The 14,988-nt window shown below is 38.3% G+C and overlaps 1 protein-coding gene across 3 annotated transcripts in view; it reads left to right on the top strand.

Moving 5' to 3' along the window:
• Positions 1–14,988, top strand: part of GOLGA4 (golgin A4) — a 319,091-nt gene that overhangs the window by 98,934 nt on the left and 205,169 nt on the right. For all 3 annotated transcript variants that reach the window (XM_053714445.1, XM_053714446.1, XM_053714444.1), the window contains 3 exons: positions 952–1,050; positions 2,343–2,460; positions 13,695–13,885. In XM_053714445.1, coding sequence (XP_053570420.1) covers positions 952–1,050; positions 2,343–2,460; positions 13,695–13,885 — 408 coding nt within the window. The remainder of the gene's footprint in view (positions 1–951; positions 1,051–2,342; positions 2,461–13,694; positions 13,886–14,988) is intronic.

Below are 14,988 nucleotides of genomic sequence, written 5' to 3'. Positions count from 1 at the left end.
CGCTTATGGGAAGGTACCTGCAATTAACCGAACCTGTCAACTTAAAGGGATATGAAACTCAAAAATTTGTTTTATAAAAAAAAAATAAGATTCTAATTTACTTCTAAAGGACGTACCTGACATTTAAAGCGTTCAGTAAGTGTTTTTGAAGCAAATTAATTAATCTAGCATAGATTGATGGTGAGTACATATAACGAAGTCTTAAAATTGTTGTTTCAGAAATGTGTTCCATTAGGTTGTCTTTGTTTAATTGCATTTGATATTTATAAAGATACCATTTACTTTGCTTCATTAAATGTAAGATCACTGCAAAGTAAGGTACTAATTGTTGTCCATAATACACAACCATAAAGTTTGGTTTACTTTAAAGGGACATTAAACACTAACTAAATGTTAGATAGAATGATGCCTTCAAAGAAAAGATTAGTCTGAGAATAACATGTAGATGTATTTTTTAAAGTTTCATTAGTTGTTTATTGACAAAATAAGTATAAAGTTTTAGTGTCTGTAAAACAATGGGAGCTGCCATGTTGTAACTTAGGTTACCTTCTCTGCTGTAGCCAATTAGGGAGAGTTATAAATAGGTCACTAGAGTGTGCAGCCAATGGTTGTGTGGAATATAGCAGTGTTATGCACTTTCATTTCCAACAGGAACTGAAAAGCTCACAATTTCAGAATGGAATTATAGCAAAAGAGGACAAATAAATAATAAAAGTATATTGTAGATTTTTTTTTAAAATACGATTTATAATTTTTATATTACCATCTCAAAGTGTTTAATGTCCTTTTTAAGCGTGAACATATTTTATTCTAGCGTACACACAAATAAGTATAGACTTTAAGATTATAAACAGCTTCAGATATTTTGGTCTAACTACAAGTAGATTTGACAATTGATTTAACTTTTCATGCATGCTTCATATCTTTGTATGTATCTTTTTTTTGCGACAGGAGCTTCAAATGGACCAACAGGCCAAGAAACATTTACAGGAAGAGTTTGATGCATCTTTAGAAGAGAAAGATCAGCTAATCAGCGTATTACAAACTCAGGTACAGAATTAAAAAAAAATGTAAACCTATTTATTAATGTTTTTTTTCTCGTATGACAATGGTTATGAGTAGCCGCAAACAGCCTTCTTGTAAATTTAAATTTGATTACACGTTAACGGGAAAAAAAATTGTATAGCGCACAGCATCAGATAAGTCAGAATTATCTTGATTAAAAGACTGTTAAAGGGACACTCAAGTCAAAATAAACTTTTATGATTCAGATAGAGCATGCAGTTTTAAGACATTTTGCAGTCTTTTTATATATATACTACTAGTCTGTGATTGGCTGATGTCTGTCACATGATACAGGGGGCCGGAAAATGGAAGAAAAATAAATTTGTCAGAAAAAAGATCTGCTTATTTGAAATTCAGAGTAGGTGTTAAATAATTGTCTTTTTATTATTCACTTGTTAATTATGCAATTCTCCTGCATTGTGGTCCTTTTAAATGCAGTAGAATTGCATAATCAACAGACGCATAAATAATAGAAAAACAATGAAGAATTTCAGATGAGTAGTGTAGTTTTTTTTAAAAGTTATTTCTGTTTTCCCGTCTCCCTGTATCATGTGACAGCCATCAGCTAATCACAAATACATATACTTATATAATGTGAACTCTTGCACATGGGTAGGCGCTAGCGTCTCGGAAAGCGAGCCTATAAAAAGATTGTACATTTTCATAATGGAAGTAAATTGGAAAATAGGTTAATCTTGTATCTGAATCTTGAACGTTTCATTTTTACTATTGTGTTCCTTTAATGCTAGAAACAAACATCTCATGAGGAAATGCATCACAACATTTTTTTTATGATTCATGTAGAGTGTACAATCTAAAAAAAAAATTCAAATTATCTTGTTCTCTTGATATCTTTTATTAAACTACATAACTGTAGAAAATACTGCTGCCATCTAGTGCTGAAAAGCATTCTTGCAAAGCTGCTGTCATAAAGTGCTCCAGGAGCCCCGAAATGTTGTTCTATTAAAAGTTTATCCCTTATCCTGTAGTGCTACCGTTTCTTTTAGTTTTACTATATGCTTTTTATGGATCCTTAAAGAGGGACCACTGAGGTTTGAGCTCCCCTATCAACACATATTTGGAAGTGTAAATTGGCGGCAGTTTAGCCACAAGCAAGAGTGCTGATCTGAACTTATATTCAAAATAAAGTGCTCCAGTCACATGCACTTTCATGATCCTATTTACCTGCTTTTCAACAAAAGATAACATGAGAACAAATTAAATTTGATTGAAACTTTTTAAAAATGGTATCCCCTATTCATGCTTGTTTTGTTTAGGTGACATTACTTAAGCAACGACTTGGAAATAGCCCAGCTGTCTCTGACGTTCCTGAAACAAATGCTGATGCTCAGAGTCCTGGGCAGGAAATGGCTGTGGACAGTACTTCAGGTGCAGGTAAGGACTTTAAGGACAACTAGAGAGACAACTTTAAGGACAACAAGAGAAATAATAAATATATTCATGATTTGTTGGGATACATACATCAGTGGATGATTAAAATTCTTCAGAGAGAGTTTAATCATAAAATTAAACACTGGTCTCTAACAAATAGTATGATCTCTCACTCAATACTAATATATAAACATGATTTTAATATTGCAAAATCTTCATTCTCAAGCGGCATAGTTGTGCCCACATTTTTTTAGGACAATGCCTAGAATGGCATCATTTTTCTAGGGTGGACTTTTTTGTCAGCAGCTCAGTGACTTGTTGCTGTGTTTCTATGAAGCCTCTCAGGTTCTGTATTTGTCACTTCCAGGCTCTCCAGTTTTACATTTGGTGCCCTGTGCTTATCCTAGTTGATAACTGGTAGGGTGCATGTTGCCTCCTTATAAGCTGTTGCATTCTTCCCCTACCCTGCTAATGCTTCTTTGTACCAGGCAGAGGTAAATCATGTCATGCTTGCTGGATAATTGTATTATTGCGCTGTTGCTCAAATAGGGCTCTGCTGATAGAGAAGTCTTGTGCTCTGCTGAATTGATTGAGTTCAGGACTGCTGTGTTCATGAGCTCCCAGTCCAGATCTAGACAGTCGAGTCTGTAGGCGTGGCGTAACAGCAAGGCTTCAAACCTCTAGTACTCCAGGTTAAACAGTCACAGTTTTACTGTTTTAATGCATATTTATCTAGCTTTGCTTCTTGTGAAAATAGAGCTATTTCTCAGGAGCAAGCCTTTACAGATCTCCTTTGGCACATACTATGCTTACAATGACTTACTGGGAGTTGGAACTTATGCATATTCTGCAGAATCACTTTTTACATCTTGAGCAGAGACTGATATTGGCCTTTGAAAGTGTATGGAGGATATGACAGTCATGGTGAGCCCACTGAATCCGCAAGTACAGGGTCACTGTGATCATGATATTGTTCTGAAACTGGAGAACAGAGAGGTGGAGTAACAAGCATTGCAAGCCATGGGATGATTATACAGTACAAGATAGATCTAAGGAGATCGCAACTCCTAAATCTCCAAGCCTTATCCACAACACAATCACCAGAGCAGATACCTTGAACTCAACTGAGAGGCTAAAACCATTTAAAATATACATCGATCTAGGGGAACCATTATCTGAACATAGGACGATGAACAGGGGCTTGGTTGTGTCATTCATCTGGTACCTAGAAGGCAAGGAAGAATTCATGGGACTCCGAAAAAGTCTCTTTTGTATAGATATTTTGTTTTGGTTGAGAAATATTCTGGACAATATATATTACTTCGTACCTGTCAAGAAAACTGGGGTAGGTTAGATGTTGTTGAGTTGCTATCTATATGTCTTAGAGGTTGATTATAAAAATGACTCTCTTTTATCTTAGTTTTGCTGGCTCCTCATGTTTATGCTTACCCTCAATATATCTATATAGATTAATGCATAGGACTCTGGAGAAGTTAAGTCTGCTAATGATGCCTCTATAACTATAAAATAATTTAAAAATGTTTTGCCAAGGACACTATTTTTAATATTCTGACTGTTGGGATCACTTGTTCTAAGTGCCCATTCAGGGGTGGAACTACCATCCGTGTAGCAGGTGCAGTGGCATCAGGGCCCAGGTGCAGGGGGTTCAATAGCAGCAATTATACATAGTCATGTGTAAAATATTTATTAGTGCAGGTTGCAGAGCCATCTATCATCTTTTTTTTTTATCACTATACAGAGTAGCATGTATATTATTACTATTGCTTACTAGTGAGTTACATTTGGGGGGGGGCACATTTTTTTTTTTACAAATTACACCAGGGCACTCTGTTGAGTAGGTCTGCTTCTCTGCCCATTAGCTGTAATACAATTACGCTGGAGTTCCTCTTTTTAATTTATACATTTTATGTGAGTTCTGATATTAGGACTTGTCTTTAATACCTCATGATTTTAGGATGTCAGGGTTTAATTTTTCTTTCTTTTCTGTTATATTTCCGTGCTATTTACAACTCCTTATCAGAACTATCTAAGACAAGAAAATGCAATTGTTTGATGAAGAATGACTTATTACTTGGATCTTTATTGCAATCTTTTGGAAGCTGGGAGATGTAGATAACTTACATGAGGTATTTCCAGAGCCTGATACCAGCCTTTAAGAAAAATAAAACCTGTTATAGTTGATTAACATAGTTACGGCAGTAGTAATGCCTTAGAACAATAAAGAATAGAAAATAAATTATGTTTGATATCAAAATGTTCCCTGCAGCCTAAAAACTTTATTGGACTATCTTGCAGGTAAATCAAGTGTGCCTGTGCATAAGTTATACTAATGGCACAACTTCAGGACTTTCTGTAACTTGGTATGAAAGGGCCATAAAGTTGGAGGTGGATTCTCTTACCCCCCCCCCCCTTAACTCAAAGAGGCTAGCTTAAGAATCTGAGCTGATTTTTCCACATATATATTAGTAAAAATTACACAACAAATTGTCATTTGCTGAAGAGCATTTTATCTGGAAGTGTGTGACTGACCCAGGATCCAAACCTCAATTATCCTAGAGTGAGAAAACTTATACTTTTGCAGGATTGTGAGTGGAGATTAAAAACAGAATTTATGCTTACCTGATAAATTACTTTCTCCAACGGTGTGTCCGGTCCACGGCGTCATCCTTACTTGTGGGATATTCTCTTCCCCAACAGGAAATGGCAAAGAGTCCCAGCAAAGCTGGTCACATGATCCCTCCTAGGCTCCGCCCACCCCAGTCATTCGACCGACGGACAGGAGGAAATATATATAGGAGAAACCATATGATACCGTGGTGACTGTAGTTAGAGAAAATAATTCATCAGACCTGATTAAAAAACCAGGGCGGGCCGTGGACCGGACACACCGTTGGAGAAAGTAATTTATCAGGTAAGCATAAATTCTGTTTTCTCCAACATTGGTGTGTCCGGTCCACGGCGTCATCCTTACTTGTGGTAACCAATACCAAAGCTTTAGGACACGGATGAAGGGAGGGAGCAAATCAGGTCACCTAAACGGAAGGAACCACAGCTTGCAAAACCTTTCTCCCAAAAATAGCCTCCGAAGAAGCAAAAGTATCAAATTTGTAAAATTTGGCAAAAGTGTGCAGTGAAGACCAAGTCGCTGCCTTACATATCTGGTCAACAGAAGCCTCGTTCTTGAAGGCCCATGTGGAAGCCACAGCCCTAGTGGAGTGAGCTGTGATTCTTTCGGGAGGCTGCCGTCCGGCAGTCTCATAAGCCAATCGGATAATGCTTTTAAGCCAAAAGGAAAGAGAGGTAGAAGTCGCTTTTTGACCTCTCCTTTTACCAGAATAAACAACAAACATGGAAGATGTTTGTCTGAAATCTTTTGTAGCCTCTAAATAGAATTTTAGAGCACGGACTACGTCCAAATTGTGTAACAAACGTTCCTTCTTTGAAACTGGATTCGGACACAAAGAAGGTACAACTATCTCCTGGTTAATATTTTTGTTAGAAACAACTTTCGGAAGAAAACCAGGCTTAGTACGCAAAACCACCTTATCTGCATGGAACACCAGATAGGGCGGAGAACACTGCAGAGCAGATAACTCTGAAACTCTTCTAGCAGAAGAAATTGCAACTAAAAACAAAACTTTCCAAGATAGTAACTTAATATCTATGGAATGTAAAGGTTCAAACGGAACCCCTTGAAGAACTGAAAGAACTAGATTTAGACTCCAGGGAGGAGTCAAAGGTCTGTAAACAGGCTTGATCCTAACCAGAGCCTGAACAAATGCTTGAACATCTGGCACGGCTGCCAGTCTTTTGTGAAGTAAAACAGATAAAGCAGAGATCTGTCCCTTTAGAGAACTTGCAGATAATCCTTTCTCCAAACCTTCTTGTAGAAAGGATAGAATCTTAGGAATTTTTATCTTGTTCCATGGGAATCCTTTGGATTCACACCAACAGATATATTTTTTCCATATTTTATGGTAAATTTTTCTAGTTACAGGCTTCCTAGCCTGAATCAGAGTATCTATTACAGAATCTGAAAACCCACGCTTTGATAAAATCAAGCGTTCAATCTCCAAGCCGTCAGTTGGAGGGAAACCAGATTCGGATGTTCGAATGGACCCTGAACAAGAAGGTCCTGTCTCAAAGGTAGCTTCCATGGTGGAGCCGATGACATATTCACCAGGTCTGCATACCAAGTCCTGCGTGGCCACGCAGGAGCTATCAAGATCACCGAGGCCCTCTCCTGATTGATCCTGACTACCAGCCTGGGAATGAGAGGAAACGGTGGGAATACATAAGCTAGGTTGAAGGTCCAAGGTGCTACTAGTGCATCTACTAGAGTCGCCTTGGGATCCCTGGATCTGGACCCGTAGCAAGGAACCTTAAAGTTCTGACGAGACGCCATCAGATCCATGTCTGGAATGCCCCATAATTGAGTTATTTGGGCAAAGATTTCCGGATGGAGTTCCCACTCCCCCGGATGGAATGTCTGACGACTCAGAAAATCTGCTTCCCAATTTTCCACTCCTGGGATGTGGATCGCAGACAAGTGGCAGGAGTGATCCTCCGCCCATTGAATTATCTTGGTCACTTCTTTCATCGCCAGGGAACTCCTTGTTCCCCCCTGATGATTGATATATGCGACGGTCGTCATGTTGTCTGATTGAAACCTTATGAATTTGGCCTTTGCTAGTTGAGGCCAAGCTCTGAGAGCATTGAATATCGCTCTCAGTTCCAGAATGTTTATCGGGAGAAGAGACTCTTCCCGAGACCATAGACCCTGAGCTTTCAGGGATTCCCAGACCGCGCCCCAGCCCACTAGACTGGCGTCGGTCGTGACAATGACCCACTCTGGTCTGCAGAAGCTCATTCCCTGTGACAGATTGTCCAGGGTCAGCCACCAACGGAGTGAATCTCTGGTCTTTTGATCTACTTGAATCATCGGAGACAAGTCTGTATAATCCCCATTCCACTGTCTGAGCATGCACAGTTGTAATGGTCTTAGATGAATTTGTGCAAAAGGAACTATGTCCATTGTTGCAACCATCAATCCTATTACTTCCATGCACTGCGCTATGGAAGGACGAGGAACAGAATGAAGTACTTGACAAGAGCTTAGAATTTTTGATTTTCTGACCTCTGTCAGAAAAATCCTCATTTCTAAGGATCTATTATTGTTCCCAAGAAGGGAACTCTTGTAGACGGGGACAGAGAACTTTTTTCTTTGTTCACCTTCCATCCGTGAGATCTGAGAAAGGCTAGGACGATGTCCGTATGAGCCTTTGCTTTTGACAGGGACGACGCTTGAATTAGTATGTCGTCCAAGTAAGGTACTACTGCAATGCCCCTTGGTCTTAGAACCGCTAGAAGGGACCCTAGTACCTTTGTGAAAATCCTTGGAGCAGTGGCTAATCCGAATGGAAGTGCCACAAACTGATAATGTTTGTCCAGAAAAGCAAACCTTAGGAACTGATGATGTTCCTTGTGGATAGGAATATGTAGGTACGCATCCTTTAAATCCACGGTAGTCATAAATTGACTTTCCTGGATGGTGGGTAGGATCGTTCGAATAGTTTCCATTTTGAACGATGGTACCCTGAGAAATTTGTTTAGGATCTTCAGATCCAAAATTGGTCTGAATGTTCCCTCTTTTTTGGGAACTATGAACAGATTGGAATAAAATCCCATTCCTTGTTCTCTTATTGGAACTGGATGTATCACTCCCATCTTTAACAGGTCTTCTACACAATGTAAGAATGCCTGTCTCTTTATTTGGTTTGAAGATAAGTGAGACCTGTGGAACCTTCCCCTTGGGAGTAGTTCCTTGAATTCCAGGAGATAACCTTGAGAAACTATTTCTAGCGCCCAAGGATCCTGAACATCTCTTGCCCAAGCCTGAGCAAAGAGAGAGAGTCTGCCCCCCACTAGATCCGGTCCCGGATCGGGGGCTATCCCTTCATGCTGTTTTGGTAGCAGTGGTAGGCTTCTTGGCCTGCTTACCCTTGTTCCAGCCTTGCATTGGTTTCCAGGCTGGTTTGGGTTGTGAAGTATTACCCTCTTGCTTAGAGGATGCAGAATTAGAGGCTGGTCCGTTTCTGCGAAAGGGACGAAAATTAGGCTTATTTTTAGCCTTAAAAGACCTATCCTGTGGGAGGGCGTGGCCCTTTCCCCCAGTGATGTCTGAAATAATCTCTTTCAAATCTGGTCCAAATAATGTTTTACCTTTGAAAGGAATGTTAAGCAATTTTGTCTTGGAAGACACATCCGCTGACCAAGACTTTAGCCAAAGCGCTCTGCGCGCCACGATAGCAAACCCTGAATTTTTCGCCGCTAATCTAGCTAATTGCAAAGCGGCGTCTAAAACAAAAGAGTTAGCCAATTTAAGTGCTTGAACTCTGTCCATAACCTCCTCATACGAAGATTCTTTACTGAGCGACTTTTCTAGTTCCTCGAACCAGAAACACGCTGCCGTAGTGACAGGAACAATGCATGAAATTGGTTGTAGAAGGTAACCTTGCTGTACAAAAATCTTTTTAAGCAAACCCTCTAATTTTTTATCCATAGGATCTTTGAAAGCACAACTATCTTCGATAGGAATAGTAGTGCGTTTGTTTAGAGTAGAAACCGCCCCCTCGACCTTGGGGACTGTCTGCCATAAGTCCTTTCTGGGGTCGACTATAGGAAATAATTTCTTAAATATAGGGGGGGGGAACAAAAGGTATGCCGGGCTTTTCCCACTCTTTATTTACTATGTCCGCCACCCGCTTGGGTATAGGAAAAGCGTCGGGGGGCACCGGAACCTCTAGGAACTTGTCCATCTTACATAATTTCTCTGGAATGACCAAATTGTCACAATCATCCAGAGTAGATAACACCTCCTTAAGCAGTGCGCGGAGATGTTCTAATTTAAATTTAAATGTCACAACATCAGGTTCAGCTTGATGAGAAATTTTTCCTGAATCTGAGATTTCTCCATCAGACAAAACCTCCCTCATGGCCCCTTGAGATTGGTGTGAGGGTATGTCAGAACAGTTATCATCAGCGCCCTCTTGCTCTTCAGTGTTTAAAACAGAGCAATCGCGCTTTCTCTGATAAGTAGGCATTTTGGATAAAAGATTTGCTATGGAGTTATCCATTACAGCCGTTAATTGTTGCATGGTAATAAGTATTGGCGCACTAGATGTACTAGGGGCCTCCTGTGTGGGCAAAACTGGTGTAGACACAGTAGGGGATGATGTAGTATCATGTTTACTCCCCTCATTTGAGGAATCATCTTGGGCAATATCATTATCTGTGGCATTACTGTCCTTACTATGTTTGGACACTATGGCACAATTATCACATAAATTTAAATGGGGAGACACATTGGCTTTCATACATATAGAACATAGCTTATCTGATGGTACAGACATGTTAAACAGGCTTAAACTTGTCAACAAAGCACAAAAAACGTTTTAAAATAAAACCGTTACTGTCACTTTAAATTTCAAACTGAAAACACTTTATTACTGAATATGTGAAAAAGTATGAAGGAATTGTTCAAAAATTACCAAAATTTCACCACAGTGTCTTAAAGCATTAAAAGTATTGCACACCAAATTTCAGAGCTTTAACCCTTAAAATAACCGGAACCGGAGCCGTTTTTAAATTTAACCCCTATACAGTCCCAGCTATATGCTTTGCTGAGACCCAACCAAGCCCAGAGGGGAATACGATACCAAATGACGCCTTCTAGAAGCTTTTTTAGTGATTCTTAGATCCTCACACATGCATCTGCATGCCTTGCTCTCCAAAAACAACTGCGCAGTAATGGTGCGAAAATGAGGCTTAGTCTATAACTAGAAAGGCCCCCAGACTAAAAAAGGTGTCCAACACAGTGCCTGCCGTTTTTTAAACGTTCCCCAAGATTATAATGCCAATTATTAGCTAGAATCTGCATTATATGCCCCAATAAAGCAATCGTTTTAGCCCATAAAAATGTCTACCAGTTTTTAAGCCCTTTTTTAAGCCCTTTATTCTTTTATGTTTGACTAAGAAAATGGCTTACCGGTCCCCATGAAGGGAAAATGACAGCCTTCCAGCATTACATGGTCTTGTTAGAAATATGGCTAGTCATACCTTAAGCAGAAAAGTCTGCTAACTGTTTCCCCCAACTGAAGTTACTTCATCTCAACAGTCCTGTGTGGAAACAGCAATCGATTTTAGTTACTGTCTGCTAAAATCATCTTCCTCTTACAAACAGAAATCTTCATCCTTTTCTGTTTCAGAGTAAATAGTACATACCAGCACTATTTTAAAATAACAAACACTTGATAGAAGAATAAAAACTACATTTAAACACCAAAAAACTCTTAACCATCTCCGTGGAGATGTTGCCTGTGCAACGGCAAAGAGAATGACTGGGGTGGGCGGAGCCTAGGAGGGATCATGTGACCAGCTTTGCTGGGACTCTGCCATTTCCTGTTGGGGAAGAGAATATTCCACAAGTAAGGATGACGCCGTGGACCGGACACACCAATGTTGGAGAAAAAAAGTTTTCTGTTTAAAGACTTTTTCTTTTAAAAACTGTAATTGCAACGTGTACCTTTTGTAAAACAAAATCTGTAATCGTTTAATGTTAAATGGATATGATTCCCAATTGTTGAAGAGTGATGCAACATTGCTATAAAAGTCTGACTAGAAAATATCATCTAAACATCTCTATGTAAAAAATGAAGATATTTTACCTCAAAATTTCCTCAGTAGCCACATTCAATTGTAAAGGAACTTTAGGAAGCCAATCGGGATGCAAGTCCCAGGACTTGGAAGGGAGCAGGCATCTGGCATTTGCAAGCACAGTCATGTTATTCTTCTCCAAAGTCCACTATGAAATCACAGTAAAGCAAAGTATGAGATAAGCACTGATGAAGCTGATTGGCAGTTTTTTCTTCTTCCCAACATGCAGCTGACAGTAGCTACAACATATCTGTTCACACAGCACTTACTATTGTGAGCTGAAGGAATTTTGAGGTAAAATATCTTCCTTTTTTTGCATAGAGATGTTCAGGGGATTTGTTTTTCGTGTCATCTTTTTACAGTTACACTGCATAATTTTCAAGTGATTTTGCAAATTTGTATTATGTGACCATTTTTCGCCATAATAAATATTTCTTATAGTTTTCGTTTTCATCTATCATTTGAATTAACGTTACTTAGAGAGACTGGTAATAATAATAGTTTTAGACTGAATTTTTCCAAATTGTGTTTTGGAATTTTTAATATGCTAGGGTTTTCCGTGGAATTTCGCATATGATAATCTTAATCCTTTAAATAATATTAAGGTGGTGGCAGTGTTTATAGTAATAGATGCAGATAGTAGATGGTAATAATAGTATTTTTTATACTTTCTGGGACATTAGTTTAGAAAGTATTTTGTTAACCCTTTCAGCCTTGCATCTCAGTCACAGCCTCACCTGCACAGTGTGATCAGTTGAGGTGTTTGTGACAGACCTTCTTTTAAGATACTTTTTTCTTTTTGAGTAAGAAGTGGATATAGGTTTATTGCATTTTATAAGAGATCTAAGATCTACCTTCTCCTCTTCTAATTGTTTGACAACCAGAAAGTCCAAAAGTTACTAATCAGTGTTCTCCATCGTAGATATGTACAGTCTGGGTTGTGCCAGACTTAGATAATGCACCAAGTTACTGTTTAAAAACTTCACTCGAAACCTAGTTAAATTATATCTAATAGGTAACTAACCGACTTGTCATTAAGAGGTTATACTGAAAGCGGGAACAGAAATCTGAGTGGCTCTGAAAACTATTTGCATAGACGAATATATATGATTAAGAGAGCCACAAAAGAGTATAATTTACCACTCACAAGATTTAATATGGTAACCAGACGGATTGGGGTCTAAATGAACTGACAATTGCAGCAGTATCTATAATACAAGAGTAATCTACAGAGTGGTAGATACAGATAGCGTACACGCTTTAATATTCATTGCTGCAATTAATAACTAATGGTTACTTAATTATTATTTCATTGCATAAGATACACTTATTAGTGTGCAAACTAGAGATTCTAATTGAAATTTATTCCAACTGTATTCCGACATAAACATTGTTAGGGAATTAAAGAACTTACATTTTATCACACGGTTTAGATTTAAAGGGGCAGAAGACCAGTTATTTAACGTGATTGTGTTCAGTTTATATTAATCCAATCACATAAACAATTTACTATAATAGAGTGGAGATTATATTGATAGATTATTAGCACACAATATCTATATCAATCAACGCATAGCGGTAGATACCATAAACCCCACACAGAGCTGATCTACTAATACTGTATAGAGCAATTTCATAGAAAGTACAAAGGGGAATAACCTACTAGAGTGACTAATAGGCCTGAATTATCGCCACTATTATCCCCCTGAGTATAATTGTTTACAAACTACTATAACCAGTGTCTGTGTCGTTTTTAAAGTTGTGTGTTACCTTTATTTTAATATGATCTTAATAAAAGTTATATTTTAAAACCCTTTTGGAAATACACTGCCGTGAGTCGGAGCCCAGAGTGCTACATGTGCATACTTTGTGAGTGGAGGCACGTTGCTTCACAGTGTCATCCCTCTTTGTGCTCATATGGCATTATTAAGTAGTTGGGTGGGGACAGTGTAATGCTTTCTAATATTATAACATGCTCTGCTATCCAAAGCACAAATTTATTGCATAATTTAACATAAATGTATTTAATGATCATTTTGAGCAATAAACATTGAAACATTTTAATTTTAACTAATTTTAACTTAAAAGTGGCTACAATTTTAGCCAGGTGGTCAGTTAAATTAGCCGGTGGTGCACCCATTAAAAAGGTCCTAGGGAGAAGACTGGACTTATTGTGATGTTTACAAGATATTTGTTACCAGATGGTCATGTCTTACCCTATGTCTCCCATATGCTTATTTTTTATAACCATTCTCCGTAAAACTGAAAAACTAGGTTTATTTATGTGTAAAATGATAATACTCTGTAATAATATTGTTTTTGAACAATATATTATTGTTTAAACCTCAATAAAAAAAAAGTCTAGCATTTTTATAATTGAAATATCCCTTTAATGTTTTTGCTTTTTTTTTTTTCTGGGTAGTGATAGTAAAGTAAACCAGACAAGTTTGAGAGGAATTGTGTTAAGGGACATTATATTAATGTTTATCTTTTTCATGCAGATGGTGGAGATGCCAATGCTTTCAAAACAGTAGAAGCTCTTCAAGTGAGAGTAAAGCGCCAGGAGAACCTTCTGCACAGGTGCAAAGAAACTATACGATTGCACAAGGAGCGGTCTGTTCAGCTCACTAGCGAGAAAGATGCTCTTCAAAACCAATTGGATGAGCGGCTCCAGGAACTTGAAAAAGTCAAGGTACTTAGATTAGATGTTTTACCTATCGAAAACACTTGAGGAGCAGGTTAACGTATTCATATTTTTACATAAAACATAGAAAATTATAACCTATTAGCTTATAAGATAATGCATTGATGTGTCTCCAAAAAATAAATATTCTGTGAATGAATTTACTCAGCAGCTTTAACAAGATATTCTGGTGTCTCATAATGGTGTACTCCATAATATGCCAGGAACAGCACTGGCAAATATAATAATATATTAAAAGGACATAAACAGTATGAACTAACATACGTTTCTAAATATATAATACAGCCAAAGCTTACCTGCAAAACGGTTTCTGTTTTAACCCCCATTAACCCTTTTAATTCAGGCATAGTTTTGTTTGCAGCAAGCTCCACCCTGGGCATTTCCATATATGGAAGGTGCTACCCAGGCTATAGCATCTGCAGAATGCACTCATTCTCAGTAGGGGGCAGAGCACAGTATAATGCTTTCACAAAGCTTGTGACATTATCCCCATGGAAATGATCAAGCATCCTGGCAACAAACAATAGCAGTACCTGCTGTTCCTTCTCAACTCCCCCTTGCTTGCATAAGTAATTATCCTCACATGCACACTTATATTGTTATATGATAGCAAAAGGTTTGGACTAGGACACTGATAAGGAGGGTGGAGCAGGCTACACTTGGCAACACTAAAGTGTAAGTAATTTTGCTGACTTTTAAGATTTTCTTTTCTCTTGTTAAGTGTATCCAGTCCACGGATCATCCATTACTTGTGGGATATTCTCCTTCCCAACAGGAAGTTGCAAGAGGATCACCCACAGCAGAGCTGCTATATAGCTCCTCCCCTCACTGCCATATCCAGTCATTCTCTTGCAACTCTCAACTAAGATGGAGGTCGTAAAAGGACTGTGGTGTTTTATACTTAGTTTATTTCTTCAATCAAAAGTTTGTTATTTTTAAATGGTACCCGAGTGTACTGTTTATCTCATGCAGTATTTAGAAGAAGAATCTGCCTGCGTTTTCTATGATCTTAGCAGAAGTAACTAAGATCCTTTGCTGTTCTCACATATTCTGAGGAGTGAGGTAACTTCAGAGGGGGAATAGCGTGCAGG

The sequence above is a fragment of the Bombina bombina genome, chromosome 5 (genome assembly GCF_027579735.1).
Source record: "Bombina bombina isolate aBomBom1 chromosome 5, aBomBom1.pri, whole genome shotgun sequence".
Classification (NCBI taxonomy): Eukaryota; Metazoa; Chordata; class Amphibia; order Anura; family Bombinatoridae; genus Bombina; species Bombina bombina.
Note: the sequence above shows the minus strand (reverse complement) of the source record. Positions and strands in the feature narration are given on the sequence as shown.